General features: G+C 45.5%; 1 protein-coding gene across 2 annotated transcripts in view; it reads left to right on the top strand.

Annotated features, from left to right (window-relative positions):
* Positions 1 to 9,027, top strand: part of GJA5 (gap junction protein alpha 5) — a 40,032-nt gene extending 31,005 nt beyond the window's left edge. For both annotated transcript variants that reach the window (XM_049096179.1, XM_025453280.3), the window contains one exon: positions 5,904 to 9,027. In XM_049096179.1, the coding sequence (XP_048952136.1) occupies positions 5,936 to 7,012 (1,077 nt within the window). In that variant the 5' untranslated portion in view covers positions 5,904 to 5,935 and the 3' untranslated portion in view covers positions 7,013 to 9,027. The remainder of the gene's footprint in view (positions 1 to 5,903) is intronic.
* Positions 9,028 to 12,213: the final 3,186 nt, after the last annotated feature.

Raw genomic sequence — 12,213 nt, 5'->3', positions numbered from 1 at the left:
CTCTTCAGGAAAGCCCAATATATTTGCAAGTTTGGTTGTGTTTATATCCCTCACTGGACACTGAATTCCTTCAACATAGAGTGTTACTGATCTTTGGGTCCCTAACTTCTAGCAAATAAGTGGACACTCAGTAAATGTTTGTGAAGGTGAACTGAATTGTACTTTCCCATAACCCCCTCAGCGCTCCCACCCAGTGATGGTCATATCAAGGGAGCATCATAAATATTTGCTTCATTGCTTAAAAGCTGACCGCCAGGTCTTATCATTAAATGGCAGTCATGTCTCAAATAACGCACTTCCCTAGGGGACAAAGGAGTTCTTGAAGTTCTGAAGTGGGGAGACATAAGAATTGATGGGCTCCACCCTCAGAGGAAAGATGGAGGGCACTTTCTGGTGTGCATCAGACTTGATCAGAAACTCTGGAGTGGTCTAATTTCTACCTCCATTCATCATCATTTCTTTGTGCAAATCTCTTACCTTCGTAGATGTCTCCTCTGCAAAAACAGAGGCAATAACCATCACCCCACAAAGTGGTTATGAGGATTCCTCCATTTAACAATAAAAATAGAGTGTCTCTATGTTCTATTCGGTCACGAACAAAACAAATATGGTCGTCTTGAAGTCAACAAGAGAAGGGAGGAGAAGCACATCTTGAACTGTATACAGTTTTATTTATTATTTTTTTTTAGATAGGGAGAGAGAGAGAGAGAGAGAGGTGGGGAGGGGCAGAGGGAGAGGGAGAGAATCTTAAGCAAGCTTGACACCAAGCACAGAGCCCAACACAGGGCTCCATCCCACAACCCTGAGATCACAACCTGAGCTGAAATCAAGAGTTGGACACTTAACTGACTGATTCACCCAGATGCCCTGTAAGGTTTTCTTTTTCTTTTTTTTGCTAGACTTAAGAAGGACGATTTGATCCTCCCTAGGATCACTTTGCAATCTTACTGCTAGATCAAACATTTTTTCAGTCATTAACAGAGCATTTATTATGTACCTAATGTGAGAACCTAATGCAATAAAAATACAAAGTAGAATACAGGGCTTTTGACTTTAAGAAGTCAATTACTTATTTGAAGGGAAAAGCTGTTAAATGCTTGAGGGCAGGAATCATGCCTGATTTTGTTAATTTCATAGATATCATTGAATAATGCTTAATCTGTGCCAGGTCTGATACCTCTTAGGTATTATTTTCAGTACCCAGAACAGTGGTAGGTACATAGCAGGGACTCAATAAAGTACTTGTGGATTGGCTGATAGAAAGAAAATTTTGGAAAATTGGTGTAAGGCCACGTATAAGTGAGAATGTATCCTACATCCTGAATGGTAATTTGGAGTCTTTATAATTTAGGAGACCAAAATGGGTTGAGATCAATTTGAGAAAAGACTTCTCCATTTCTACCTAGATCTGGGGGGTCAGAGGAGGAGGTCCTAGCTATGAGTTTATGTTAACCTCTAAGGTGGTTTTCATTGAAAACTTTGTCTGTGTAGGGAGGCAACGATGCTAACACTAGATTGGGAAGATAGGTACCTGAATTTTATTTGTAGTCATATAATACACAAAGTAAGGGAATAAAATGATCCATGCTCATTATACACAAAAGTCTTCCTTTGGACCTTTCCCTCTTGTCTAAGCACCATGTCACTATTACCAAATGAGTTCCCTGGTGACTCTCCCAAGTGTTTGTTTTGTCCCAGGATATGACACATTGACAGTAGATGCTGGAGATTTTGGAGTGAAGAAACTACAGAGTAGGGATATTCTCATATGGGTTCTAGGGACCATCTCTTTTGCCTTGGAGTTTCAGAACTTGTATCAGTTGCAAAGCGCTGTAGAATTCAATTACCCAGGGCTCCTTAGAGGGCCCTGACCTAATGAGGCCCCCCAACCCCTAAGTCAGAGTCAACCTCTTGCTATGTGTTCCCATAGCACCCTATACTTCCTTAATGTTAACACACATGATGCTTTTTTGCAATGTGTTTGATCTCTCCCCTTCATTAAGGGATTTAAAGGCAGTTTAGTTCAGTAAAGTCAGGGACTCTTTGTCTTTTTAACTGCTGTGTCTTCAGTGCCTTATATGACACCTGGTAACCACTCCTATTAAATGGATGAATGAAAGAGAAGAAGGACTCTATAGACAGAGGGAGAATGAGGAGCTAAGACAAAAAAGTGAGATGGTGTGGGCCATGTACACACGTATGGGGAGTCATGTAGCCTAAGTGTGGGGTATGTGAGTGGAGAAGGAATAAGATAGGAAGCTGTGTTGTGGAGGATCTCAAGTACAAGTTAAAGAGTCTGAACTTTATTAGCAGTAGGAAGCCAGTGAAGATCACAGCTAAAGCAGTGAGGTATATTATGACCATTGTATTTAATAGAATTTATTCATGGCATGGGCAGCTTCCTTTGCCCCTCCTAACACACTTCCTGCCAAGAAACAGATAATAATCTACAAAGCATTTTATACGCTCTACACCCAGTAAACTCAATGGGTATTTAATCTACATATTTCTTTGGCTGAGGTTGTAGGGGCCTCAAAGAGATGCAGTGTAGCCGGGAAACTGACTTTCATATTATAAACTGAGCAGCTGGTACATGGTAGCAATGTTAAGTTTCTCTGACCTCACCTGGGTCAACCAGGAGGTCACAAATGGGAGGTCCTGCACACTATTTCCTGCCACCAGGGCACACGGTTGGGGGGGTCTACCCCCCAACCCTGTCAGCTAGTCTCTTGTTCCCTCCCGATGAGGCAGCCTATCTGATATAACCGTCTTTCTCCTCTTCCACAGGGTTCCTTTCTGGTACCTTTCTTCCAGGTGGGATTTCTTGCACCACAAGTGAGGGGGTCAGCAATCAAGCCTCTTGGCAGACTAGACCAGAGTGTCACATTCTTTGTCTGGCCCTATTTTTAGACCTCCCAGGGGACTTGCAAGGAATGAGTGGCAGAGCCAGAAGATCAAGGGAAAAGACTGCAGGGATTGGAAAACTTGCCCCAAATTTTGGAAGAATATGACATTTGTTTCTCTTTTTTCCTTTTTGTTTCTTTTTTACTTCCATTTATGTTTCCCTTTCACTTTCTCCCTTCTGGTCTTCCCCGTGTTTCTCTCTTCCTTGTAATGCACTTCTCTCTACTCTTTCTTTCTTCCTCCTCCATTCTTGTCCTCCCCAAACACTTTCTTTGCTAGTAAAGCCTGCCTTTTATTCTTTAGTTCTTACATCCTGAGCACTGTGCCAAGTGCTTTTTATACATCACCTCGTAACACTTGATGAGCTAAATAAGAGTATCCTTACTTTGCAGTTAGGGAAACTGAGATACAGATCCAGTAACTTCTCCAAGCTCAGAGATATTACCAGGGATTTGAACTCCCCTTAGCTACCCCCAAACTATCTTCTCCTAACCACTACCTGGTCTTTCTTTTTCCATTCCCAGCTTCTGCTTTTCCTTCTTTTTGCTCCTGCTCTTCCCTTCTCTCCCTCTGCTTCCCTTCTCTCCCTCCTCTTCTTCCCCTCCCCTCTCTCAGACACTCAGCACATCCTGGTCTCTGTGTGGATGACCCTGAAGATGCTGAACACTATGCACGTGCCTAGAAGAGATGACAGATGGTTCGAACTCTTATCTAATCAGCCATTTTCCCTTTGAGCAAACACCACAATTTTCCACATTTTGGCAGAAGGGAGGGGGACCCTTCACCACTTAAGGGAAAGGGCAGATGTCTGATCACAAACCAGAGGAAAGGCCTCACCACCTGTTGGGTCTTTGATATGGAGGATAACAGAGATAAATCCCTTTCCACTCATGTGTGGACTCTCAGGGTTGGGAAGCTGGGGCAGGGAAAAGATAGCACCAGGAGGCTGGTCTCTGTCAAGGTATCAACTCAGGAATCAAGGATGCCAGCACGGAGAAATATGGCACCCTACCCTGTCCTTCCTCATTTGCCTAAAAAATGTTCAGATAGGATTCAGGGGCACATTGGCAGCAAAGATGTAAAGGCCAAAGCTTGAACTTGATAATATCTAAGGTCCCATTAGATTCTGAGGTTTTATGATTGCAAGAGGGAAATATTTATGTTCAGGTCTTTTCTTTCTTTCTTTCTTTCTTTCTTTCTTTCTTTCTTTCTTTCTTTCTTTCTTTCTTTCTTCTTTCTTTCTTTCTGTCATTCCGTTGGTTAGGATTGGTTAGAGGCTTAAGCCATAAGGACACTTATTGCTCATTAAGTAAGAATTCTGGAGGTAGGAGATTCAAGAGTTGATTCAGAGGCCTCAGGACATTGGCATTGGTTGGCATTTCTGAGAACAGCCTGAGACATCTTGGCTCACATAGCTCTGTCCATAGGCAGGAAGTAGTGGGGGTGGTGGGGTGTGTGTGGGAGGGGACCTCCAGTGAGGAACCTTCCATTTATCCAGGAATGGAAAAATAGTTTCTAGAGTACTCCCTTTACGTCAAACTCCTGCCATACTTGACCAGATCTAACCGCAGTGTAGAAAGTGAAATCTGGCCTTTTCACCTTGCTGATGGGATGCAGGCAAGGATTAGGGAACTGATTTGTCACACCAGAGTGTGCCACCCTTCATTCACTCAACTAAGATTTACTAAGCACCCACTCCACAGGTCAGGCTCTGGGCCAGGTGATGATGATGAAACAGAGGAAAAGGCAATCTCTGTTCTCAAGGAGCCCCTACTGGAAGAACACAGATGGACAGGGGGCCACAAAACAAGAAGGCAAGTGCTAGGAGGGAACTGAGGGTCCCTAGGGCACCACAGGGACAAGCTGACAGGCTCAGCTTGAAGGAGCAGGGAGCACTGGAGGGAGCCATAAGGGTTAAATTCTGAGGGGTAAGAGGGCATGTAGGAGGGCTTCGAAGAGGGCACCTGGGAATCTTCCAGGATGTGGCATGGTGGGGGGAAAAAAAGGAACTAATGAGGACAGACAGGAAATGAGGCTAAAGAAGCAGGAAACAGCCTGCTGACAGAAGGTTCTGTATGGGACATAATGGTCTGGGGCATTTATTCTGGATGAGCAGGTCTGTGCGCAGGGATCTTCTGCAGAAGGACAAGGCAAGTCATACACCAGGAATGGCTGCATTGCACTGCGATGTTGGAGATGGGCATTGCCAGCTGCCTGCCAGCTGGAGAAATCTGAGCACTCGTCTGCAGCACCCAGAGGTGGTGTGACCCAACACGGTTTTGTTCGCCACCTCCCAATATAGCTCAGGATGGTTCTGAAGGTTAGAAGATGCCTTCTGAGAGGCCAAACTTGCTAACTCTACCCTCACTTCCTCCTCTTCACCTAGTTCTGCCTTCTGGACCAAAATAATTCTTTTCACCTCAGCCATTCAAACATAGGAATATTTGAGTTATGATTCAGTACCCATGTACCGCATCTCATTTTACCCTCAAAACTCTGATGCAGCTGTTTCCCATCCCCCTTTTACAGGCAAGGATGCAGACTCAGTGAGACACACAGCCAGACTCATGAGGGCAGCGAGCAGTCCTATGTGCTTCCCACCTTACCAGTGTTTCTCCAGACTTGGTCTTTGTACTGCCTGCCTCACAGTAACCTCAGCAGCTTGGGGCAGATCCTGGTTCCAGGGGCATCCCCAGATCTCCCAAAGTAGACTCTCTGGAGGTAGCAGCATAGAACCCACACTAACATGCTCTTCAGTTGATTTCTAGATCCATTCAAGTGTGGGAATCACACTCTAATCTTGCTAACATGACAATTTCTAATATATTTCCTTTTACCTTTGCTGGTTTGAAAAAAAAGAGAGCTTTTTAGGTGAATTTGACTCATGAGCTGCACTTTCTTAAAGAATGGATCAGTGGAATCCTAGAGCATGATTGGACCTCCAGATTTTGCAGAAGCATCCCTCTCCTCTTCTCTCTTTCTCTCTGTCCCCTTTACAGAAGTCCCGGGGGCCGTCTGCTGCTGAGCCAAGATGGGTGACTGGAGCTTCCTGGGCGAGTTCCTGGAGGAAGTACACAAGCACTCCACAGTGATAGGCAAGGTCTGGCTCACTGTCCTTTTCATATTCCGCATGCTGGTGCTGGGCACAGCTGCCGAGTCATCCTGGGGGGATGAGCAGGCAGATTTCCAGTGTGATACCATGCAGCCTGGCTGTGGGAATGTCTGCTACGACCAAGCCTTCCCCATCTCTCACATCCGCTACTGGGTGCTGCAGATCATCTTCGTGTCCACACCATCTTTGGTGTACATGGGCCACGCCATGCACACGGTGCGCATGCAGGAGAAGCGGAAGCTGCGGGAGGCTGAGAGGGCCAAAGAGGCCCGGGGCGCTGGCTCTTACGAGTACCCAGTGGCCGAGAAGGCAGAGCTGTCCTGCTGGGAAGAAGTGAATGGAAGGATTGTCCTCCAGGGCACTCTGCTCAACACCTATGTCTGCAGTATCCTGATCCGCACTACCATGGAGGTGGCCTTCATTGTGGGCCAGTACCTTCTCTATGGGATCTTCCTGGACACACTGCATGTCTGCCGCAGGAGTCCCTGCCCCCACCCCGTCAACTGTTATGTATCCCGGCCCACAGAGAAGAATGTCTTCATTGTCTTCATGCTGGCTGTGGCTGCACTATCCCTCTTCCTCAGCCTGGCTGAACTCTACCACCTGGGCTGGAAGAAGCTCAGACAGCGCTTTGTCAAGTCTGGGCAGGGCATGGCTGAGTGTCAGCTTCCTGGACCCTCGGCTGGCATAGTCCAGAACTGCACACCACCCCCTGACTTCAATCAGTGTCTGGAAAATGGCCCTGGGGGGAAATTCTTCAATCCCTTCAGTAACAAGATGGCTTCCCAGCAGAACACAGACAATCTGGCCACTGAGCAGGTGCAAGGCCAGGAGCCAATTCCTGGGGAGGGTTTCATTCATATCCGTTATGCCCAGAAGCCTGAGGTACCTAATGGAGCCTCCCCAGGTCACCGCCTTCCCCATGGCTATCAGAGCGACAAGCGCCGTCTCAGCAAGGCCAGCAGCAAGGCCAGGTCAGATGATCTATCAGTGTGACCCTCCAATGTGGGGGAACCAGGACCAGGTGGGAACAAAGGAAGCTCAGAGAGGGAAGATGTATCCCTACTGACCCCATCTCTCATTCTCATACCTGCTCTGTTCCTTTTGGGCTTCAAGTCCCAATGGCATTGCTCATTTATTCCAGAAGGTAGGACCAGGGCTCTGTGAATACAGGCAGAAACATGGCTTCCCTCTCAGGCTGCTGTCCCTTCCCATCCTCTACTCAGTGTGTGTAGAAGGCTTTTGGGTTCTTTAGTCAACTGGGTAGAGGAAGAAAAGGGAACAGTGGTAAATCTGGCCTGGGAGGGATAGCCAGAAGGATAGAATGGCTCTCTACATACCAGCCACCACATACCAGATGGTCTCCAAGTTTCTACAGCTTCCTTGACCTGATCACCCTTCTTCTTGCAAGTAATAGCCCAAAGTTCCCAGCCAATAAAGAGCATCGATCAAGGACCTTACAGTAGATGTGCTCTTGAATCTGTTGTCTCAATGGGTTAAATCCTGAGTGACGGTGAGGTGGCCTTGGGCTGTCCTTGGCTGCCTTCCCTCTACCCAGTCTTACTTAAAAAGACATCCTTGGAACTTGACCAGCAGCCTCAACTTTACAAGTGCTTTGGTATGTACCTCTGGCAAATGTCCCATCTTGGTGATGCTGCAGCCTTTACTTCTGCCAGGGTGACAACTAGCCCATGGGGGTGTAAGCTCCCCCAGAGAGTGACTATATACACAGGCTCCACTGGAATCCTTGCCACCACCTGTCATCCTGAGGCTCTTTTACAGCTCAACCTGATGATAGAAACCATCCCATCCCTTTCTCCCTTAGCTGTTCACCCACTGCTCCCCGAAAGACCTTATTGACCAGAGTGCCCAAGAAGCCATCGTCCTTTCTCAGATCCTGACCAGATCACCAGTCACGAAGGCCATTGGAATTTCCCCAGGTCTTATTAAAACAAAGAGGGCATTGTGCTTCTCAGATTCCCTTTGGGAAAAAAATAATTCTGCTGTGAAGATAAAAATAAAAAAAAAAGAGAAAATACTGGAAAACTGTTTTTCCCTCCTATTTATTTCCCTTTTTGACTGCCAACTTAGAGTGCCAAGAGGAGGTGTGATGACAGCTATGGAGACCCCAAATCTCTCTCTCCCTGGAGAGTTTAGCAGGGGCATGGAAGCAGTAAGGGAGTCTCCAGCTCTCTTAGCAGGGGCCTCATTTAAGAGCACAGAGATTCCTATGTTTCCCTGGTACTCCTAATGAGACTGCTGGAAAGCAGTGGTGACTGCAGACTGTGGAAAAGCCCTGCCTTCCCAGGGACTGGCCTGCTTTCTTTGTTCAGTCCATCCATAATGGGGTGGTTGCCATTTTGGATGAAAGTAAAGGATGCTTAGAATTGGATACTGAGATTTAAAGGGAGATGATTACTTTTTTAAATGCATGTGTGTGTGTGTGTGTGTGTGTGTGTACACTGATAGAGTGGGTGAAGGTGAAGGGAGTTTGAAATAAGGAAAGAAAACCTTGGATGAACTTGTGTCTTCCTGCCCTCACCTCCAGAAGCTGGTGGAGAGGCTGAGCCTCACTACTGCCAGTGGCATTGGCCTACACAGATGAGAGGAGAGGACAGAGGAGAGTGAAAGCTCAGGAGGCTCAGCCTCTGCCCCCCTTGCCCATCTCCAGGCCCCTCTGCTGATGTTTGGCTGCTATTGGTGGGTGGAGAAAAGGATGAGGGTAGAGAAGTAGATGGGACTAACCCAGATGCCATTTAGGGAAGAATGACTGGTCATCAGAGGCCCCTGGAGAGGACATCTTTTTATCTATTGTCTGACATTGGCATTAAGACTGTCTCCAAAACAAAACAAAACAAAGACTCTCCTTCCATCTCTGAAATGAGTTTTGTGAAATGAATGTTCTTAGATTAGAAATCCTGTGAGATCAGTCCTTGGTGATGGGGACTTTCAGGAATGAAACAGGAAATAATATATGTAGTTTGTCTTAATAAAATTTGGCCCTGTACATATTTCTCTTTTGTGTCCCTTCCATGCCATGACCTTGAAAAAAAATGGCGGGGCGCCTGGTGGCTCAGCGGTTGAGCCTATTGTCTCAGGGTGTGATCCCGGAACCCCGGGAACGAGTCCCACATTGGACTCCCTGTGGGGAGCCTGCTTCTCCCTCTGCCTGTGTGTCTGCTTCTCTCTGTGTCTCTCATGAATAGATAAATAAAATCTTTTTTAAAGAAAGAAAGAAGGATGATAGACTTTGTGGGGTAGGGAAGCACTCAGACTCGGCCCCTCAATCAGTAATGCAAACAGCTTTGGTATTAGGCATGCAAGGGTTAAAAACTCCCAGCTGCTAATTTACAACTGGATTCCAGCAAGCTACTTAATCTCTGAACCCTGCTTTTCTCATTTGTATATTGAGGCTCAGAATATATATGTTGTTGGTTTTTTTTTTTAATATTTTATTTATTTATTCATGACAGACACAGAGAGAGAGAGAGAGGCAGAGACACAGGCAGAGGGAGAAGCAGGCTCCCTGCAGGGAGCCTGACGTGGGACTTGATCACACCCCCGGCTGAAGGTGGCGCTAAACCGCTGGGCCAAGGGGGCTGCCCATTGTTGGGTTGTTAAATGAGAAACTGTGAAGAGTTCATTAGAGTGCCTGTCACTAAATGTCATTAAATGTCACTAAATGGTAATCACTGACATTGTTGTCATCATTATCTTTATTATTTTCATTATTATGTTGAATACATTGTATTTGAAAACCTGGAATGTCTATAGATGATTCCACAACTTCCCCTTATGGAATTCACATCTACCTGGTCAGATTAACTCAGGTCAAATCAACTCAGATTAAGGCAGAGGAAACAATTGGAATAGAATTAAATGAGAATTCATTTATTATCCATTCTAAGAACCACAGGTTCCAGGAAATGAAAGTATGACAAAACCACATGGAAGACAACACCTGACCGGCCTTAAGAGGGTGGAGTTTTAGACAAGGGAAGACCTCAAGGATGACTCTGTCAACTGGTTCTTGGTGTTCCTATTTTACAGACATGGAAACTGAGACCCAAGAAATTTCCATGACAGTGGCAGCTTCTCATTGGCCTCTCCAATTGAGAGCACATCTCTTTGGAAGGGGAGAAATTATTCCTGTTCCAAACAAAGGGTCAAGGGACCACCTAGCCCTTGAGCAACACATGGGTGCTATTTCCTAGAGAAACAGAGGCTGGGGAACACGTGCAGAATTTTGTATTATCTTAACTACCAATCAGTGTTGTTCATCAGGGCAAGAAAGCTCTTTTAAAGTGCTTGCAAGGAGATCATAGAACACCTCTTATGACAACAGACTTGAGACTCGGGGTGTACCTGGCATCTGTTCAAGGGCAAGGTGTTCAGCCCAGAGGTGCCTGAGTCGTTCAAGTGGAAAAAGCATCTGAGATCCATTTTGTCTCCTAGAAAAGAAGCAGTGCATCTCATGGTTTTATAAACATAGCTATTAACACTTAACAATTTGTATTACACCCAGACAGCAAAAGCTAAGGGACTTATTTTACAGTGAGTGTGATTACAACCTCATGTATCTGCTCTCATTTTCTCTTCCTCTTCCCTTTAAAAGTTCACCACTGAGGAGGGTTAGCTGTGTGGTAATATGGTGAGCACACTCTGGGTTGTAGGCCCCTGCAGTCCCCTTTCCTAATTTCTTCCCTCCAGTGCCAGATAAGATCAGAATTTCTACCACGAGTGTTTCATTACTGTGGTTAAAGTATCTCAGTGCTTAAATGCTAATAACACTCTTATGAAGAATCATAGTATGAATGAATTTCAGATTTCTTCTTAATAGCAAATTTACCCAGCAGGCAGAAAAACAGAAGAATGAGGGCACTGGGCACCTCGCAAGTCTCATGAAGGATTGCTTTCACGATATGCAGATGAAGAAAACAGTGAGTTTGGAGGGGGTGCTGAAAATAAGCTTCCCACTTCCCAATCCTCCTGTGGATACCAGAAGTCCCTGTGGTGGGTCCAAGGATTGAACAATGAGAAGAATTTACAAATGATAGATATGTAAATAGAATGGGATGAATAGTTCTTCCTCTCCTTACTTACTTGATGGTCATCAGAAATGAGTAGGATCTATAGTTTTTTTTATTGTTCTTTCAGTTGGAAAAGAGAAAAATTTCACTCAATAAACATCTATTGAGCACCCACTTTCGACTGGTCACTATGTCAGTTTTCAGGAATGCGATTTGATAAAACATATGATTCCCGTCTTTTGGAGCTTACAGTCTAATAGGAAAAACGCCCTAACACAAGTAAGTAAACAAAATAATTACAAATTGTGATAAGTGCGGAGAAGGAAACAGATAAAGATGCTAACAAAGGTGGAGGAGGGACGTTCCTCAGAGAGGATGGGCATTAAGGAAGTATCATTGAGGCTGAGTGAGATCTGACAGCTGAGAAGATGCCAGCCAATGATGACTAGAACAACCCAGAGGAGAACCCAAGTTTCTTCCAGAAAACCCCAGAATACAAGTGACCTGACTTCAGTTTGATCCAACAATCTTGAAAGACAAAGAATTCAAGCGGCACTTAAAACAACACCACGTGGCACCAACTGTTATAAAGCACACATACTATTTCAGTAAAAGTCTCTTTACTCAAAGAAAAGAAGGGAGTTCTTAATTAAAACAACTAAATATCATATGTCAACTTTCTAAAAAGCGCTATTTGACATTGCAACTATTATTTCCACCATAATTGATTCTTGTAACGTGCGTGGGGCCTTCTAAATTGGGCCCATTGCCTAGAGTCCAGGCTGGTGGGCAGAAGACTGAATAGAGGGGGCTGGGAAAGAACCAGCAGGGGTGTGGTCTGGAGGAGTCCTGGCATCAGAAGGAGTCAAATCAATGAGACATCAAGTGCACAGAGGTGGGGTCAGTGAGGAAGTTTGAAGAGCACAGCAGCACGGAAGCCAGACCACAGAAGTTGTGCAAGACTCCAGGCAGCAGGGTAACTGCCCTGATCTGGGTTTTTTGGAGTTGGGCATCCAGACTCAGAGAAGAGGGTTGACATGGGCAAAGCTCAGCTTCACCTGAGGGACTGGGTTACTAGGCAATGCATCAGGACAGAGTCTTGAACAGAGTACAAGATGGGTGACTATTATCAGAATTACAGTGAGGTGTTGCTAAATACATTTATTG

The sequence above is a fragment of the Canis lupus genome, chromosome 17, assembly GCF_003254725.2.
Source record: "Canis lupus dingo isolate Sandy chromosome 17, ASM325472v2, whole genome shotgun sequence".
NCBI lineage: Eukaryota > Metazoa > Chordata > Mammalia > Carnivora > Canidae > Canis > Canis lupus.
Note: the sequence above shows the minus strand (reverse complement) of the source record. Positions and strands in the feature narration are given on the sequence as shown.